Below are 21,335 nucleotides of genomic sequence, written 5' to 3' on the forward strand. Positions count from 1 at the left end.
CCTCGATGCCTGTTTCAGTACCACAGCAAAAAAAGAAATCACAGTCTCAGGCACACAAAATAGGATGATTTTATTTTAATTAACAACCTGTGCTGGGACAGAAAAAGCCAACAAAACACACACCAGCACATTTATAATAATTGTATTATCTGTGCAACCGAGGGTTTAAAGTCTCGTCTTAGTTCTGGATTTTGCTTATTATAATAAGTTTGGTATTGTTGCATGCAGATATTATATAGTTTAAAAACTTGGTATCAAAAAAGTATAAAGTATCAATTCCTCTGAATGAAGTAGTTCATACAAAAGCAGAATTTCAGTACCAATACCAAAACAATACTTCTCCCAATACATTATTGAATGTAAACATTTTTATCTGTCTAACAAAATAAAAAAACACGACTTTCGAACACCATAGGGTAAAATGTGCCATCTCCCAAAAAGTGTTTTAGATAAAGAACACAATTAACAGTTCAAAGTTATAGCTACAAGTGCACACTACAAGATGTCACATGCTGTGTCCACATTACGTGCAGGGGTTAAATAAAGTTTTTCAATACCTGACACTGATATGAAGAACTTGGGTGAGCGTGACCTCGTACCGCTCATTGCAAAGCGGCAAATGTAAGTCTGCCATCAGAAACCGCAGAAATGGATTTTGTCCCGTCACTTCTCCGTGTTTCTCAACATTTCTTCAAGATTTCATGCGTGCTGCGAACAATTCCCATGAAATAAGCCCCTTTTATCTCGGCTTCAGCCTGAATACCACACCTTATCCTATTAGGTTTGCGGCATACATATTTTCAAACGCATTTCATCTGCAGTGATCTTATATCCCCTGGCACCCAGAGCTCTCCCTCCTGAACAGATAAAGGCCTGATGGGGTGCCGCTGCGGCCTCGCCTCCTCATTTGTTGTGCTGTTCCTGCTCTATATAGGAGGACATGTAAGGCACTTTGAGATTTGCCTATGCCGACAAGACGCAGACAGAAAAAAGGAGAAAGTAGGCTGAAAAAGTGTGAGGGCTGAGCTGGAATGACAATTTTACTTCCTTTGCATTCATTGTAACCTAACTAGTTCAATTTTATCTTTCGCTTCCCTTTCCACCTCCATACCTTTGCCTTGCTTTCATCAGCTTTCAAATTTGCTGAGGGCAAGCCGCAGGTGAAATCTATTTCGGTTTGCAGATGAAGACGCAGAATGACAATCCCTGTAGTTATGTGTATTTTGCATTGTTATCCTTGACAGCTGTGTCACAGCATTACCCTCTCTGGCACGGTGATACATGAGGTTACTTTGGTCACACCGAATATGTGATAGACAGTAACTGAGTTCATGTTGTAACTGTTTTATGTGGCCAGTATCACTTACAGCCTCGGAAGCTGTTAAATTACAATGTTTATTGTTGTTGGCCCTGACAAGCATCACCTTCCTTTGTTATTAATCAATAATATGATCTGTAACGTGATGAAATACATAATCAATTATTGTAGCCGTTTGGTCTATTGTTGATCAGCGTTAAAGTTGAGAGACAAGTGTTTGTGTTTGATTTTGTGTACGATTTTTGTCCTGAATTGATTTTTGTTGATACACATGGAGGAGAGTCCTTTTAAAGAAAGGCTTATTGATTGCGATGATATGTGCTTCATTTAACTGGTTAATAGTTTGTCTGTGAAATGACGCGCTATGCTTCCAAACCATTTGGTTGTACCTTGTTGCTTCAGAGGCTTAATGATCGCAGTACTGGCGACAACACAGTCGATAATGGATGCTGAATATACACTGTAAAGGTTACTGTGTGTGACAGACCCATTGTACTGCAGCCGCTATCTGTATTGATTTCAGTGCATGGTGTAGCTTTCATGATCAATGGCTATGAATTTAAATTTTATCAGAAATATTTACACTACAGTGGCAGTTTGTCTTATATGTTGTTTGTCGTCATCATTCATGAAACGAAGCCTTTTGATTCCACATGCAGAAAAAGAATAGATTAACTCTGATAAGGTAACTTCAGTCTCTGTACCTGTAAAATTAGCCATAATTTACGCCAGATACTAATGTACAACACTGACACTGTTACTCTAACATTAAATTATGTAACAATTTTGTTATTATTTAGGTAATAATTTAGATTGGTGTTGTCCATCAGATTTTCCCAAAGCTCAAGATGATGTCCTCAAATTGCTTGTTTCAGTCGACCAAAAGTCCAAACACCAAAGTAAACGGGAAGTGAAATTTTAGCACTTTTACTTATTGGCTCAAACGATTGATCAATTATCAAATTACTTGCTGGTTAATTTTTCCTCAGTTGTCTAATAGATTGATAGACTAATCAGTTTAGCTCCAATTGAGATATTTCTAATGTTTTGCCCACCACATTTAAAAAACCAGAGGGAAATGTTTCATTTAATGTAGTTCAGTTTGTTCACCTCAGGCACCAACAGTGCTGTGCTTAATCATGCATCAATGTTACAACAGTTATTTTGTTTTCATTGTAAAGGTTATGTTTTTGGCTGAGCCGTTAAATAGGATTGCATCAGACTTCGCAGGTGTATCTAATAAAGTAGCAACTGAGTGTATATTTTGACATGCAAGCCTAAAATGAACACAAATCATCCAACATCTTGATGTTTTTGTCCAACATAACACAACCAAAGGCAAATGTATATTCGGATATTGCTCTTCTGCATTCTTTGTGTCATTTCTCTCCACTTACCCGCAAAACCTTTTCAGTGCTTTTGTTTTCAGGATATGAGCAGAAAAAATATCAATATTACCCAGAAGTTGAGTCACAAGTGGATGCACGTTCACCAGCTGGCCAGTAGAGGGCACTGAGAGGAAGCAGCAGAAATCACAAGCTCGTCTGAAGGAGAGAAGAGGAGAAAAGAGGCGCTATACATAATTGCTAATGTACATCTGTGTGGTGTCCTCTTAAGTCAAAATATGCTGAAATTAGCAGATATAGAACATTTGTCCTTTTGCCTTTAATGAAACTGACTTTAAATCAAATCTTAATTGAAAAATGTGCAGCCACAGACTCTTGCTCGCTCACTCACCAGCTTACTGCAGTCCATCATCTTTTGCGTCAAGGCAGCGTTTAGAGAGGTGAACTGGCCGCAGCGTCTGTGAACTCAGGCGACAAGCGGCCCACTCACATATTCAAACATCCGACGTCTGCTCAACTCTCACCTCGAGGGGACACAGTCTTCCTCTTCAGCCCCCTCTTCCCCTTCTTATCTCTGCTGCCTTCAGTGCCGTCTTGTCAAATTTCCTCCTCAAAGCTTGTTTGCTTGGAAATGTCAGCCACAGTAAAGGAATTTTGGGGTTATGTAACACATTAATCTATGCTCGCACTCTTTCTCTTTTTTTTTTTTTTCGTGTGGGTTTTTGTGTTTGAAAGAGGCTTTATATTTTCATCCTGAAAAGACCCTATCCAGATTCTTGGCCTAAAACCATCCTAAATGGATTAGGCAGGTTGGATTTCTTTATTTGGCTGAAATTTGTTAGTGCATGTTTCCAGGCAACAGAACACAAGAGATTTACTGGGTCAGAGTCTGTATCAGATGACCTCTGAACAGGAGGTCGATCCTTGATCACCTCTGTCTATCTTTATAACTGACAAAGCTGTAAGTTTGAGCTTTTAGCAAAGTTTAAATGCTGGGAAGAGGGATAATGAGACATTAGGGGTTAGCGTAGCAGCTCATGAAAAATACAAAAGATACTTATGCTAAGAAGGCAAAAAAAATGGAAATAGCTTTTTCTCAAACTCTCATTTATCCAACATTTCCACCATGTGGGTGGCCTCGGAAATAGTTGTGTTGACCTTTCAAAGACTAAGGGGGATTAATGGCAAATGGAAGAGGGTTTAGGAAGTGTGTGTGTATGTGTGTGTGTGTGTGAGAAGGAGGAAATACAGTAGGCCTGGCTAGTTTTTAATGTGGACGCCTAGCTGGGGAGGAAACCTGAAAGGAGAGGGTTTGCCAGGAACACACAAGGGCAAGAATGGGGAAACAAAAACAGGATGGCTCTCAGGCCGACATGGAACATTGTGGACCAGTAAAGGGCGTTGACAGAGAAAGTCGGTGACAGTGTGACAGTAGGAAGCTGTGTTCTTCCACCCCGTTATCTCTGCTGTTTCTGCTCACTAAGAGGCTGCCAATGCATCCACAAAGGAAGAAGAAATGTGTGTGTGTGTGTGTGTGTGTGTGTAGTGGCACTCTGCTATTGAAAGCATTTTATGATCCAGTTGAGCCTGCCTACGCTCTGATAAAGAGGACATAATGAAAAGCTGTAATTTTTACTTTTTAATTAATTTTTAATTAATAAATCTTGTAATGCTGTCTTTATCCTGCAGGATCAAGACGAATGTAGCTGAAGTTAAATTCACCAGATTGATGACTGATATTTTTTAGTCCAAATAGAACAAATGCTTTGCATGTTAACAGCTGCTTTGTGGTGACATTTATTTATTTTTGTGTGTCCCTCTAGCTGTGCAGTCTCTGAACAGCCTGAATGACCAGATTGCAAGCTTCATGGTGACTGGACCCAAGCCCGTGGAGCCGGAGGAGCCTGCCTACCGTCCTCCTGAGAAGGAGACAATGCAGAAGTCCATGACCCTGATGAGGCACCTCCTCGTGGATGCACAGGTACCAGAAAGATAGTTTGCTCTTAAGAAGGCAGGTGCAGCTAGAGAAAAAGAGGCTCATCACTGACAAAATAGTTGTTTGATTAACCTCCCCAGAGCTTTCTCTACCCAACTGTGACATTTCTAGGGCCTTCACTGAATCAGGATGTCAGGGCCTTCACTGTAAACCAAGGGGAGTTGTCTTAGGTTTATTATTTCATCATGTCTTTCCTTCCATACACCTTACAGAGAAAAAAAATATATATTTCACCTCAATGCCCGGACAGTAAATGAGAATACAACAGATTTCCACAGTAGAGAAAGTAAGTGTGTGCGTCTGCTTATTGTTCAGTTATAAAATCTCAAAGTCTCTCCTGCCGGGCTACTGACGGCGCTGTCAGCCGAAGACTCAATCACAGTAGACAGCAGTCGAGGAGGTTGTACCACCGTCTGGTTCAAATGTGGTTTAGCCCACTTCACTGACAGTCATCACTGGAGCAGAGAGCATCAGAGTGGCCAACAGATTGGAGTCGATCTGCTCCGCCTCACGCTGTCCGCTGTCCTGCTGTCCTGCTGTCCCGCTATCCTCTGTGTCTGTCACCCCACTGCTTCCATCATGGTTAGTTTTGTGGTTCTTGGTTATCTTTAAACGTTTTCCAGGCTGCCAAGCCGTCCTGCATTCTGTGTATAATAAAGGCGTGAAAATATAGTGCATTGAATTGGCTGACCAAATGCAAGTTGACCTGGGGTCTTCCCGAATGATGACTCAAATAATTTACGGTCAGCACTAAAAAAAAAAATTGTTTGTATGAAACAGTTGTCATCAGTGGCAGTGGTGATGTGAATACGTTAATGCAGTGCTTTACTGAATATTTTAGCTTTGATATACAATTTTGTGCTGTTGACCAACTACATTCTGTTAAATTCTAGTTCTGCAACGCTTCCTGGATCTGTTTACAATGTCCCCTTCCTCTCTCACCACCTATTTTTGAGTGAATCTTACTGTTTGACTTTCAAACTTATGTTGTTCAAACCAATTCTTGAACTCCGAAACCAGGGAACTGCAGAAGACCAAGTGATCTGACTGTATTAAAACAATATGTATATGCAGTTACTACAAAAATCATGATACATTTCTTGATCATGATTTCAGCAAAAAATGATCAACAACAATTTAAGCTTAAAGCTTTTATGTCACTGTTTTTGATTTATCACTCAATTGAATTATTTTATGTATTGGACTTTACTTTGTCAGAACAAAATGGGAGGACTTCTGTTTAGATTAGCTATGATGGGGATCATATCAGTGGTTCCCAAAGTGGGGGCAGGATCCCTATGGGAAGGCCCGAGTTATCACAGGGGGGACACAGCAAGGCTACCAAACAATGTCAAAACAAAGCCAGAAAAATGTGACTAGGCATATCTTGCCCTCAGCTTCACCAGTACAGTGGTGGTTAATGAAGAGAGACCACAGTGTGTTGTGTGTCTAAAAATATTTGCTTCTGACAGTAATAAGCTGAGCAAGTTTAGATGCAACTGGGAGACCAGACATCCTGGACATAAAGAGAAGCCTGTTGATTTCTTTAGAAAAAAATACTCAACTGTCATAACAGAGTTGCTCTACTAAACTATTAACACAAATTAACAAATGATTCAATGACGTTGTCCTTTAGTTTTTTCAGTGAAATGCCACTCTGAAGTTGCAGTTCTGTATTGATTATAGACGGTGATTAAAATGCTTTCAATAGATGTTTGCAAGCAAAGGATATATGTGAGTTTGCAGGCGGGGTGGCTTGAAAATAATTTTAGCTACCAACAGGGGGGCTGTACAGAAAAAGTTTTGGAACCACTGACCTAAATGATCAACTGCTCTGTACATTTTAGATAATGACTCAGAGATAATTAGGTTGAAATTAATCATTAGTTGCAGACGAATGTGTAATGCAGTGAAATTATCCAGAACTGATATACAATCCAGATTCTCCCAAAAAAATGCAGTGCTGTTTATGAAAGTGATAATTTGATAATTGACAATTAGAAAACAGTACCAGGTAACAGGTGATATTAATCTGATTGGGTATGGAGGGGGGGGGGGGGCGTCCTCTAAAGGCTCAGTCGTACGGCAGCTAAAGCAAAACTATGGGGGCAGACATCCTTAAGTTTCACTTTTGGTTATGTCTGCCCCCATAGGTTCGCTTTAGCTGCCGTTCTGATATCTGGTCAATATTGTGCCAAATGTTCTCGTTGTTTTTCCTTATGACAGCACTCGGTAACCTCGATCAACAACAGGGATATGGGTAAAAAATGGCCGAAGTTCTCCTTTAAGACATGGGTTCGGGAACACTTTTCACAGTAAACACAGTTTGTTCCAAAATGACTCAATTCTGTCTTTATTTCCATTTTACACAGCCTCTCAACTTTTTTGGAATCGTGGTTTGAGCGATAAAACACATTTAATTCACCTTATAAATTGCTGTATAATGTGATCTTGGAGAACAAAGGTCAAAAAAGACTCTAGCAATTTGTTAAACAGAGGAAAAACCTTGTTTGTGCCAACACCTGGCAGACTTGTAGTGTAGGAGTAGACTTCATGCTTCATTTTGTACCAGTGCAAATTGTTTGTGAAGACGCAGAATGCTATTTGTGTGCTGCATCGGCAAAGAGCCCCAGATGAAATGAAAATATTGACTGTGTAATAGGGATGCAACAACACGTTACGTTTCCTCCATGAGAGTCAATTGCCACTTAAATTCCCTCAGCGAAAATGATGCTTTCACTGAATACAGCCTAGTGTTAGAAAGTATTCCAACAGTTAATTTCTTTTTTATTTGCCCCCCCCCCCCGTCAAAGTCCTCTTATTCAGAGATGACCTCAGTGTCCTCAAAAATGAATTTTCTAGGGCATCAATCACCCAAGTGAGCAGAGTGAGAATGTTTGAGGATTGATGCTTGTGGACCGCAAGCGTGACAGCTTTTGTTAATAAATGCATTTGGTGAACCATTATTGTTGTGTCAAACAGACGATGGGGACATGACGTTAATAGCCCCCCCCCCCCCCCCCCACACACACACACACACACACACACACACACACACATGTGTTCCCCCACCCTCCTTTTTCTCCTCCTGTTTCACTCACGTTCCTGCCCATACTTTCGCGTAACCTCTGTGCACGGAAAAGGAGGAAGAGGAGGAGATCCAATTAGGAGGAGGGACGAAGCCGCCAGCTGGAGTGGCAATGTCAAGATTTTGATTGAGCTGTTTGTGTTTGATACGCATATGCTTGTGCTGTCGATTCATTGCCGTACTGTTTGTATTCCAAATTCATTTGTCCAGAAAAAATGTGCAGTGTGAGCTACAACAACACAGATGTTGTTGAATAGAACTGGCTTTGAGCTTAATCTACAAGTGTAAGGCTTAAAGTGCTTGCTGGCTCCCTCTCCAGTTGTTCATTATTATTAAGGATTTATACATAACTAAAATGGGTTACAACACTGATCCAAACTTAGCGTACCCAATTAGCATTTTTCTCTCTTTGATTCCCTCAGCCTCTCGTCATCTGTTTGTCTCTCAGGTTAAAAAGCGTGTTTAATGCTCAAAGCCACCTGCACGTAAGGACAGGAGACATGGAGACTGCTGAGTGACTGCCGACTGACAGTCAACACGCCTTTTCCCTCTTTTTTTCACTTTATCTCTTTATCTCCCATTCCCCGTCTAAAAGACAGGTAGCCATCTTTCATTCAATGCGGCCGACTCTGTCTTGTTAATTTACTCGCAGTCCAGGTAATTCTCATTCTGTCAGCGCTCTTTTGATTTCTATTCTTTTCATTTTTATTATTCGTTTTAGTCAGAGCGCAAGTAAAATGTCATGAAGCAGGTGTGTTTCAGTAAGGATTCTGTCCTTTTTTGTTTCCTCAGAGCAAGAAGTTGCACGCAGTATAACGTGGCTCAGGTGTCAGTATAGGGGATATACTGTACACAATTTCTCTACATTCAATTTTTGATACAACAACACTGATGAGTAGAATCCTTGAATGTTTCTGTGGTTAAGGAAACCTGTCAGAAACTTGGAAATGTCGCCTGCAGAGATTTAATGGTGGAAAAAAAAACTTAACGCCTGTTCATGGAAATGCTCCTGTAGATTTTATATTTAGCAGATTTGGACAACAGCAAATGATAACCAACTAGTTTAAGAAAACCCAACGAATGGCGGATTTAAAGGATGAGTTTAATAAAGAAATAAAACATTTGAACTTACATACAGTATGAAGGTGATGAACATTATTTCAAAACTCAAACAGAATTATACACTACACTCCTACTACTACTACTACTACTACACTTAATGGAAATTCTGGCTGCGATTAAATGAAAGCACTACTTTTTTTTTGTTTCTGGGTCCCCTGCAGTTTTGCAGGGACTAAGGGGGGCGCACCACACCAGCTGAGAGACACACTGACTTAATGAGGTAGTTGACCACAAATCTTTGATAAAATTAGGTTATCAAATCTCCCTCCACCTTTCTCAGCTTTAACATAACATCATTAGAATAAGGCTATTTTAACAAACCACTACTATGTCCTTTGAGAGTCAGCTTGCTGCAGAGCTGCTTCCTGTGGATCTTTCTTTTCCTCCAAAGGCCCATCTGCCGTGTATCCTGCAGTCAAGCTGGGAGGAGATTGGCTGCTGAGCTTTTGCCACCAGACCCTCCCTCTATCTCCCCTTCCCTGTGCTGTACCCGGCTGTGACTACATTAGCTGAGCTGTCAATCATCAGTGAAGGGGAATTGGGGGTGTGTGGTAGGTTTAAGCACACGGGGGACGTGGACGCAGTTTGGAGGCCACTAAAGGTGACTTTGACAGTGACTGAGTGGAGACACTGATAAATAAGATCTATCTGACTCCCTCCGACCTCCACTCTGCTCTAATCATCAGTGGAGGGCTGGAGACACGTATGTCCGTCTTGCAGGAAAAGCAGATTCAAACACACAGTGGTCTCCTTTTTTTTTATTTTTTATAAGTAAACAGTTACGCAAACTTTTAGAGCTAAAAACAATGAATATAGAAATGCATCAGATCAATATTTTATATAATGAAATTTTCACAAAAAGATAGTAATTGTTAACAAAGAGCAAATCAATATTGCTGGAATTGCCGGCTATTTTGAGAGAATCAATATTGTATGGCTGAGAAGTGTATAAACCTAGCTTCACACTTTTTTCTTGAACTCAGTCAAATGGAAACAATATCATTAAAAAAAAAACTTGTGTTGCGTGGGAATAAATGTGTGGTAATTGTGACTTGGAGAGTATAAAAACATGACTGGTGAGGTTGCAGATTCAAATTGAATAATTTAATAAATAGGCTTATAATAATTTAAGCTTCACCAATTGATATTTTCATATTAGCAAAAGGTCAAATAACTGAGTGTATTATATAGGGAGCCTCTCTCAGTGATGAACCCACATGCAATTATCAAACAACTCTGTAGTTATCCATCTTTGCAGTCATTGTTTTGTTGTTCTGGCTCACTGCTCTACTATTTTTGTTCAGCCTCGCTGCTCCTATCAACTTCATTTCCAATGCTAATGTTCCTCCACATCTGCTGTGAACAGTTTTATAACTAGCATCATCTTTTATCTAACTTTTTGAGTCGCCAAAATGTCAATGTTTACTTCTTGTTCTGCCGCCCCAAAGTGCTCAAAAGACAGCAAATGTTGCCTAAATAACAGCATACTGTGTAATGAGTCAATAACCCCTCTATCCATAGTAAGTGTAGACTGGATAAGTCAGTTGTAGCAAATCTAATGCCTGTCTCAGTCCAAATGAATATTTCAGCACAAAAGACTGACTTCCACATATATTAACCAATAGGGCTGGACCTGTGCCCAGGGTCATGGAAGAGCACGGGCTGCCTGCAGTCTCAGAGGACTGGGGGAAGGTGCTGCAGAGGGAGCGGGTGTGTGATGGGTCTGCCTGGGTCAGTCTGTCCCTCTCCGACTGGGGCCTCAGCTGGCCCTCAAGAGTATGGTTCTTACCCATGCATTATACATCACCATGGTCCCATCTGCCCTCTCAACCCTTCCTCTGACTCTGCCAGGCCTGTCTAATAGGCCCTGTTCAGCTAAGGGCCAGTCAGATACGCTGCCGTGTGCCACAATGGTGATGACTTATTGTGGCCCAGCTCAATCCCAGAGTGTGACAAATGAGAATGGAAATTGGGTAATTTGGTTCAAAGCGAGTTTTGTCTTCATCCGCTGTTAGAAAGAGCTGGAGTGTTTCCTGGGTTTTCACTCTGCTGTCAAAACATCCACCAGTATTTTCAAAATACTAGAATTAGCTCCCCCCAAGTTCACGGCTTCAGTTCGTGTTTGGATCTGAAAATGATTCTTCCACATCAAAGGCAGAGAGCTTGAACTTGCGGTCATTTGTTTTCGAAGTCTCTGTCATTTTCACATTTCAGATGAGTTTATTTCTTTTTTCTTTTTGCCAACGCTGAAACTATAATTGCCCGATCTTGGTGAATGTTATTTGCAGAGATGGTGCTCCCACAGACAAGGTGAGAACCCTGTCATTTTCAACGCTGGCTTCGGTCAAGAGTATTTCACTTAATGAAATTCCCCTGGGATATCTTGTTCATTGAGTGGATAGTATCCAGAAGGAATATGTAAAATTATGTCTGTTACTCTTTATCTGCTACTTGCGATCAGTTTTTTTTTTCTTTGGGTCACACAAAATGGAATAGTGGGTGCGAGACGCATCATAGTACTCGTGCAGCATGAAGACTTGTATGCTGAGCAGATTGGAAATGAAGGCTTATCTTGTAAGGAATAAATTGAAAACCATTTCATTATAAGAATACAGTTCTGAATGTTGCCTGCAGAGAAAAGAGCTCTATCATAGTGAAACAGTAATGGTATGGGAATTGTCATGAGTCTGTAGAAATTCATGTCACGTAAGACACTATCCTTTGCTTCTACTTGAAATCAGATAGTCAAAGTAGGAACTCAGGCACATAACAGCTATTATTTATTTTCACTTTGTCACTGTGAAGTTCAGTGTTTGGACACAGAATGTTTTCTGAAAGAGAAAAAAGTTTACACAAAGAAGAGACGTATTACAAAAAAAAAAAGAAAAAAAAAAAGCTTTCAGCATCTATATTGCCTCAGAAAAAGCAGGTGGGCTCTGATGAGCTCAGGTGAACATTGCCAAAGAACAGTAGGACAAAGAGGGAAACATCAGTGGTGAGCTTTGATCATGGCTGATGTGGGCTTACTGCCTTCACTATGAATCTTTCACTTGATGCTCCTCCTGTGTTACCAGCCTTTTAGACCAAAAGCACCTTTGTGTAAAAAGAAAAGATAATGGCAAGAAGCTGCATTGATGAAAAATGATCTCAGATGATTTGAGTCATAGATCCAGTTTTGAACAAATAAAATGTGTTTATAATAATGAGGACAGATTTGAAACTTTGGGAAGTGTCATGGTACTGAGTTTTAGTTCTGTCATTTGTTGTTTTATGTTGAAAGTATAATGTTTACCCTTCCTTTGCAGTGTGCACCTGTGCATCACTTGTTAATTGGCCCGGTTTTACGTCTGTGTTTTTCTTTCACTCTTTGTCAATTTCTCTGCATTTCCTTTGTCTGCTCCCCTGTCCTGTTTTCTCCTCATATCTTCCTGGTGTTTACAGCCTGTGTTCCAGGTGTTTTTTAAACTTAGTTTTTTATTTCTTGGTTTCGTTGGCTGCGCTTTATTTTTTGCATTCAGCTTGGCCATTAATGCTCGCTTTGTGTTATCTCAACCTGCTTGCTTTGGTGTCTTGCATTTGCAAAGACTTAACAAAAAGTTGCCATTCAGTAATCATTATATCTCTGTCACAGCGAATTCAAAGCAGAGTTCCCCCATTAACATTCCAAAGTCCATGTCATGTACTCTGCAACAGCACCCCTCCAGTTCCATCACGGTGATCTCATTGAAATGAATGAGGGCAGTGCCCTTTTTCTGTTTCAGAACAGCTTTAAACAATGCTGGCCTGACACTTAAAAACTATGAGTTTATTTGAGGCACACTTCTTGCATGATGGGAAACCTACTTTAACCACCGTCCCCAGTTTAAAGTCAGTCCACATACATTCAGAAAGACTTCGACTTGTTTGAAAGACATAATACTTCTTATTATCCTACTGCACTGTCTGAATATTTTCTGTTGCCTGACATGGTTGGTAATTAGTTCTGTCACCTTGGGACCAAATACACACTTTCTGCAGTTTGCATCATGTCATGAGAGTGACTAAGACTAAGACTGTCTAACATCGCAAATGTCTCAGCACCAGTGGTGGAATTGCCATTAACTGTGCCAAAAGACAACAATTATAGAATAATTAGACACAGTTCACACACTGTGTCGAAGATACATAGATAAACATGATGGATGATCTGATTGTCCGGGGCCAAAAAGTATATTGCCCACTGACAGCTTTTCGTACATATTAGCAAAGGCACCTTTGATCAGTTTATAAGCACTGACAAATGTATTTCTCTGCAAACTATCTCCACAGTTCTTTGATAACCAAATGTATGGATTGGACATATATGGACAGTTACAGTGTCTGTTGTGTTCATTCTGCAGTTCTTTGTTCATTTTGGCTAGCTGTATGAGTCATGTTTTGGGTATTTGTAAGTGTGTTTGCACATGGTGTTGTGCTAACATCCTTGAAAATCCAGAGTCAGTTCTTGCCCAGAGCAGAGGTCTGTGGGGACACATGGGGTCTTTCTACTCACCTTACATCTAAAGAGCCATTAAGGGGAATAAATAAGGGTGTGCTTCAAGCTAGCTCTCTGCAATGAAAAACGAAAATGACTAGTCTATTGATCTGGAAGGTGTGCTTACCAGAGCAAGAGAGCTGATGATTGTGCGAGCTCTACTCTCTACCAGCTTTAACCCTTTCCATCAGAGGCCAGAGTCTGGCTCTTACAAACACATACCCAAGCTGTGGGAATAGCAAAGCAACGTGGTTGATAGTCTGCATTGATCCAGAAGGCAATACCTTGGAGATTCTGCGACGACCGACCCTCCAAGCTTGTCTCCGAACACAGCCGGAGCAATGACTTACTGTCCTTTCCAGTCTCTGGGGATAGGGGAAAGATAAATGTACATCCCTCAAGGTGAAATGCAAGCTTGAGGTCAGATTCAAGCAAACAGCTAAGTTAAGACATTTAACCCAGAACAAAATGTTTTCAGATTGTAGATTAGGCAGCCGCTTGAAACACTGCACTTGTCCTCCCGAAACCATTTGTGATTGATTTTGGTATTAAGTGAGAAGCTGCTTCAGCTTGATCTGGCTCTATGGAACGGTTGTGAACCCCACGTGGGAATGTCTGCAAATAGATGTGGGGCTTTTGTACGGCTGTAAGTTGTTAAAGATAAAAGGGGATCATAAAAACTAAGGCTAATAACGAGATCTAGTTTATCCACTTCAATGTTAGATAGAAAGTGGCTTGTAGACGACCTTGTTTACAGGCAAAATACTGTCTGAAACTTTGCTTTTTGATATAGATTCATCATTATCATCAGACACATCCTCTGTATTTCTTTTAGGCTGTGGATGTATATGAATGGAGTATTATATGCTATTAGAACCTCTTAGACTTACAAACAGTGCATTTATTGTTGTGCCTAATGACCCAGAGTATGACACTCAAGGGAAATTCAATCAACTCAATAACTAATGCATTCAGGTGTTGAATAGAAATATCTGCATAACTGGCCAAGTCATACAGGGGTTGCTAGGCAACCTGGCTTGTCTTACAGGAACTGTCACAGACAGTCACGTTCATGGTTGAATCTGTGTTTTTGTAATTCTTTTTTCATCAGCTTTTTTTTCCTCTGCTCGTCATGGAAGAAAGAAACCTTTATCTGATGCGTATCTGCGTGTGCTCTGACAATGCTTAAATGTTGTTTTTGTTGTATTCATTTGTTTTTATAGATATTCTTTGCCCCGTGCCAGCTCACCTGGAGCAACTTGAAGCATGTTATGGTTATACTGAGAGGATCACAATCGAAGAACAGGGTGCCAGGCACAGGGTGATTGAGTTAGTAGCCTGCCGTTCACAGTGGTTTAGTGATCTCTCTCTTCATGTGGAGTATACTCAGGCAGACACCACACTCTCCTGATCGTACTTGCTCGCCCATTGATGCAGTGGAAACCACAATGAATGGGACTGCTGGTTCAGGTGTGTATTTGTATGAAGACATTCACATGATGCTGTGCATTACTGTGGAAACAGACGATCAGAGGGTTATTTTGATGGTACAAACAGGAGACATAGGTGTTGCTAGGTAATAGCCCAAGCTTGTGTATATGTTAGCCCCTCTTGCTCTGTCTTTTTGCTTCATGTTTCCACCTTGTGTTAGTTCTCTATGTATTACTGCGCAGGAGCAGCTATCTCCCAAGATCAAAGGCTTTGCCCTCAATTTCAGAATGGGGTTTCAGAGCTATATTCTGCTGCCTCTGACGCAGATGTGTGCTGTGCCCATAGCTACACTATTTAGAGGAGGTTTAACTCATGGCCTGTGTTTGACTCTAGGTGAAATCATTTTCACCTTAAATCATTAGTCTCATGTATGTGTACGTGTCTAAACATCTATGGTGCCACCTCTGCGTCCGTTTCTGCGCCACAGATGACTCCTCCAATCTATTCTTTGTCTTTGTGCAGCCCAAAATTAACTTTGACTTTGCATCTGACTGTCAAGTGCAGCGCAGTATCCCTGGTAACAGCTGGTCGTATGTATCAAGGTTGCAAGACCTTAGAAGGTAAATCAAGCTAATGACCGCAGGTGGTGGTGTGATTGCAAAGTTTGAATTCTGTGTCATGAGTGAGGTGGCTCATTGCAATAGCTCTGCTCTCTTTTCTTGACCTCACACAGTGGGAGTCATGTTTCACACAGCGCACATTGTTGGCCTGAATATTACATGATGCTTATGAGAAGACAACCCCACTGTTTTGCAACACATGTTTGGGAAAATACTTTTTGAAGTAGTTGATTTTAATGTTTACGTATTCCACAAACTTGGATGGATCTCAGCCCAGAAAAGACCCCGTGAAATTTTCGTGTGGATCAGTCCAGGATTTAACAATCTGAGAAAGGGTTTTGACATATTTGTTCATTTCTGAGGGCACAATACATTATCTTGATGAAAAAAATCTGGCATATTCAGGTGTCTGGTATCTATGAGAAAGGCAAAGGCAGACTGTTGGGAGCCACAGTTCCCATGAATTAGGAGCTTAGAGGAATGTAAGCTGGAAGTATAGTCCAGGAGTTGGAGTCAATGAGTTTGCGATGGGCTAAAACTTAAGACCTTTTTTAGCAGTTCCTTTTTCATAGTGTACCCGTGGATTCAGGCACCTACTACAGGATTACTTGTTGAATGATTATTAAGCGACTATTTCTAAGGTTTTACATGATCTATAAGTGGATTTATGGACGTTTATTTGTAATGGACCTCAGAAATAACGTTACTCTCAGAAAGTTAAATACATTCACCTTAAATCTAAAACCATGTGTATCATGTCAACAAATTTTGCCAAAGAACAAATTTTGCCTCTGCCTTCAGCAATCAGATAAGGTTTTTAAAGTACTCTGACTCCATGAGCTTTGTGTCACAGCCTGTGCTGCTGCTGCTTCAGCTGCTGACTGTGTTGCTAAGCTGGCAAAATGTGGGCCAAAATACAATAATTAAATTCCAGTTGTTTTTAAAGCACCGCCATGCACCTTTCCCTCTCATCTCACGCAGTAACTTTGCCTCATGTCCCTCCCTGCTGAGGCATATGGTCTGAAAACCTCTGTTGTAATGATAGAACAGAAATCAATACAAATTCTTATCTTAAAACTGTATTCATCAATCATTCATTATTCAGGGTCACTGGGGGCCAGTGTTGCCACCTTTGTGACTCTCTAGCTAGATTTTATGAAATTTAAGACCTCTTTTCTTATAGTTTTTGCACAAATGTAGAAACTTTTTGATTTTGAAGAGACTTTACCAGTTTGTTGGTTGTCTTGACACCAACATGTCCGCACTGTACATCAGTACAGCATGTACCAATTGGGTGACTAGCAATTTATAATTTTGAGCAACCTTTTTTCCGTTTTCCTTTAGAAAGAGGTTTATGTCACTGCAACGTCGCTAGAAACCTTCACCAATATGCTTTGGACAAGAAGCAAGATACATCCTGGACAGGTCACCAGTCTGTCAGGCAAACAAACACAGGCAGACACAACATTCATACTCACATTAACAGCCAGTGTACGATCACGTTTCAGGTCTGAAAGAGAAGAATCAATAAGTTCATGATGAACTGTACTCCTTCCATCTACCAAACCGACTTCTGCGGTTGGCCTTGTAATGTTGGATTCATGGACAAATAGATTACCCCTCATATCAGATGTTTCTGCACTTATTTCAACCACAATAGAAATAGTTTAGCCTGAAGCTGCCCATTTGATGTGAATAGGAGCTCCACTTTGGACTGTGCTGATTGAAAGATGATAAAATGTTTTTGAAATATGTGGTGAAGGTGAAGAGGAGGATGTCACAGTGCCAAACTCACATCACTTTTGTAAACACAGCTAGGCGTATCAGCAGGAGATGACAAATAGAACAATTCATTCTAGCCTAATCCATGATTTGAAAAGCACGGGTGCTGTCATCAAAGCCCTCTCGTCACTTCGGATTACTGTCTCTTGAATGAGGTTTAAAGAAATCAATAAATAGAGTGAACTTAACAATGCTCTGCTCAGCGGTGTTTGGCTTTGGAAGAATCACTTTTCCAGTGGCTCATCGTGAAATAAATCATTAAGGGTTGTATTATCTTTGGAATCATTACCATGTGGTGCTTGAGCATGAATTGAGGGCAGCCCTCTTCATTTCACCAGTTTTGAAGAATTTATCTGGGTAATGCAGCTGTGGGAAAAGCTTATTGGATCTTGTGGAAGCCTTGAGATAAGAATACCCAGTGCAACACTTGGACTTTGGGTTATAATTGTCCTAAATTGATTTAGATTCTTTTTTTTTTTGGGGGGGGGGGGGGGGGAATCAAGTTTTTCTCCAATACAACCTGTCTTTTAAAACACCAAATGAGCCTGTGTTGAAGGCAGTCTGGACAACATAGAAAATAAGTCTTTTATCTTCAGTGGCTTAGCTCATGATGACAAAAAATAATCTTATTGTAAATGTTGATAGGTATTATGGTCTTCAGTCATAAACATATTATAAGAATCTTTTCATTGTGACAACTTAATTGGAATTCCATTCCTTGCTTTACATCTATCCATGCCTAAACACAGAGTACATCTTTAGAGAAGATGGAGAAATCTAATTGAATTACCCCTTGAGAGAGCTGAATGTTCATCCAATCACACACAGATCTAAGACATTGTACGGCTTATGTCTCCAATGCAGATTCCTCTCAGTTTTGAGGGTCCATGGACAAGGGCGGTTCACTGAATGGTGATAATCCTCGTGGCTAATCAGCCAACCAACCGAAAAAGAAAATGAAGCTAGCAGCTATAGCTATTAGAATGTGCTCTGATATAGTATTACTGCAATAACAGATGCTTCTAATATTTCATTTCAGCAGTTCAATTGCACATTCATGTTGCACTGTTATGATTATTCTCTCAGAAACATTTAAGAGTGCCTGCTCCCTTGGGAATATATTTGTCCGTCAAGTGTCTCCCTCCCAGATGTGATGCAAAAGTAACACTCAAGGCAACAGCAAAAAGCTGAGAAAAAAATGATGTACTTCAAATAGGTAAATGGTGTCCAAACTATTCTCCGCACTTTCTGCCATTGAACAATTCTGTTAGTATTATGCCTAACGTGGAGTGATATCGGTCTTGTCTTTGATCTTGGGCAGCGATTACAGGCTGTAAAAGTAGACAGGATGGATCTCCTCGTGGTTAAATACCAGAGTAAATGGGATTAGGTTTCCGTTTCCCATGAGATCTACTGAGCCGTCCTACAAAGCTGACGTACTCAGGATGAACACAGCGCTTTTCCTTTGCTCATGGTGCCACTGTGTGTGCATGTCTAAATTTTTTTAATTTCACTGAGGCATTTTCAAAGGACTTACCTGGACAGTAGACTGGGTTTGCATTAAAGTGAGCTTGCCATGGCTTTAATTGATTTCTGAAACACTGGGCAGAACAATGAATTCAAATATTTTATTGAGGGGGTTTAGTAAGGGCTGCTGCACTGAGCTTCTGATGTTACCACAGGCAAATCGAACACAGCTTGTCTGACCATACTTAGCATTTCAGTTCAGTGAGCTTCGTGAATGACCAAAGAGCAAGTTTCACAAGAATGGGATATCCAGTTTTTAATAAAATTTGGCACATGGAGGGCAAGAATTACAATGGACTATGCAAAATTGAGACTCAGGAGAATCAAAAAACGACCGTAGCAATGATTTAGAATTCCCAAAGGTTATTCGATGACCAAGACATGAAGTGACCTTAGTTCCTCATAAGTGTGTAAATAATTGGTACGTGATTTCACCATGAACTGGCTAATACAGGAAGTTCAGGTAAGCATGTGACTCGTTTCAGCTTGTTCCACTTAATGAAATGACCTTCTTATCATACTGTGTAAAAATACTACACAAAGTTTGAGATTCTTTGGAGAGTAAAAGGCTGATTACCAGACCTCGGATTTGCTCTCCAATTTATTTATTTTTTAGATATTCAAATACAGCGGCTCCGGAGTATTGCTTATTGACAGTTGTTTTCCTGGTTGGTAGAACAACCAAGCCAATTATAGCTTTGTAGGAGAGCTTAAGAATGGGGACGTCATCTTCCCTGCCACAGCAAGATAATTCTGTCATGTCAGAACAGCTTGTGCAATGTTTTTTTCTTTGGGATTTTCTCATGAAGGGAGTTGTTGAGTTTTTTTAACCAACAATAATGTTTGCAATCAATGAAAATATGAAGAGTTAGTTTGCAAAAAAAGATAAGAGCCATTCTGAAAATTAATACATCAACACAAGTTTGATTGATATTCTCTTGAGTGAACAAGTAAAATCTGGTATTGGGAATATAAATCAAAATGGAGTCGGTTGTTTTTGCAAATGCACAATCGATTTGTCTTTGACATAACATGACCCTGAATAGAATTCAAGCAGATTCTGGCTGTACATTCATACGGGCCAAAACAACATCCAACACCATAGCAGTGCTTATTGCTATGTGACTGTATGTTGTGCAGAGAACAAAATGCTTAATCACTACTATAATGTTCATATATGCAAAGTCTGCATTCTCTCACATACACACACATAGTGTGTCCCTGTCTTCCACTCATTTTACTTCTCCAGTTTCTGCTCAAGGGTCATCAGAGCTTGCTGTTTTTCAGTATTTTTTCGCTGACTCTGTCGGGGCACGCTTGGGCGTCTTTCAATTTAGCTCTTTCTGATAACTCTGCCTTCTCCAATAGATAAATATTAAATTAGAACAAATGACTCTCACTTTCTCAGCAGGAAATTGTGTCTTTATCCCCCGAGGCTTTTAGCATCAGCTAAACAAGCACTGCTGCTATCTGTAATTAGGAATGGAAAAAAACAAAACACCACACACCAACACACTGCTAAACGAACGCCCTTTGCATTATCGATGGTGACCATCCAGCTGCCTCCCCTGGATAACTGGACATTATTCACACCGGGTCTGTATATTCACACTGGGGTCATACACTGCTAACTGCACCACTTTTCTTTTTATTGAATATGTCTGCATTTGTAATTATTCCTTACTAAAGTGGAGGATAGGATTTCCGATGGGGTTTTTAAAAAATAAAGCTAGATTTTGCTTGCTGGAATGCTTTTACTTTTGCATGATAAGTGTCTCATCTATATACACTGAATTACTCTTCTTGCAAATCCTTTTCATGTTTGTTTTTAGCACAGATTCTAGGTTCCAGAGAAGGTTGTAATCCTGTAAGCCTGTTTGAGTGTGTAACATTATTAGTATAACATGATTTGGATGGCAAAAGACAAGTGAGTTTGATTGGGTGTCGCTCCCGGGGGAACACTTTTGGATGAAGGTAATACTGTGTCGCATCTGACTATCTGGCACAAGTTAATAGATGGTTTGTGTGATAGGGACGTGCTGCCATGCTGGAAGCTGCTGCAGATGGCTCATATCTCTGTGTGTAGCACTAGCAAGACGACAATGTGGAGCAGTCAGAGCAATATCCTGAAGCGAGTATGCAATTTGCTACATCGCAGTTGTTACAGTAAATCAATCTTTGTAACATTGATACCCCTGTCTGTCTGTTGGCCCATCTATTTCTCGGTCTGCTAATTTGTTTCCGAATTCTTCTAAGCCACCTTTCTATTTTTTTTTATATATTATATTTTATTTTATATGTTTATCATATACTAAAGATACTCCGTTGTTGTCCTCACTTCAACGTCCTGTTAAGTTTGCAGTTAGCAATCCCCTCCCTCCTCTCTACATCACCGCTCTACACTACTAGTCAATACTGATTAATGGATTCTCTGAGATGGTTTAAAAAGTGCAATTATAAAATGCAAAAATGGGTTGCTCGATATATACGTGGGCGGCCATCAATAACTCAGGGTCAACTGCCCAAGTGAACTATGTTTGTGGGAAACACTATAAAAACAGAGATAAATGCTGGAATAAGGAGCTATTCAAC

At 40.3% G+C, this 21,335-nt stretch overlaps 1 protein-coding gene across 6 annotated transcripts in view; it reads left to right on the plus strand.

Annotated features, from left to right (window-relative positions):
* LOC115584643 (kazrin-like) overlaps positions 1–21,335 on the plus strand; it is a 179,192-nt gene that overhangs the window by 18,069 nt on the left and 139,788 nt on the right. For all 6 annotated transcript variants that reach the window (XR_003984580.1, XR_003984581.1, XM_030422197.1 and 3 more), the window contains exon 2: positions 4,488–4,645. Coding sequence is in view for 4 of the 6 variants with exons in the window: in XM_030422197.1 (XP_030278057.1) it covers positions 4,488–4,645 (158 nt within the window). In the remaining 2 variants the exon portion in view is untranslated. The remainder of the gene's footprint in view (positions 1–4,487; positions 4,646–21,335) is intronic.

This window comes from Sparus aurata, chromosome 7 (genome assembly GCF_900880675.1).
Source record: "Sparus aurata chromosome 7, fSpaAur1.1, whole genome shotgun sequence".
In the NCBI taxonomy this organism is placed as follows: Eukaryota; Metazoa; Chordata; class Actinopteri; order Spariformes; family Sparidae; genus Sparus; species Sparus aurata.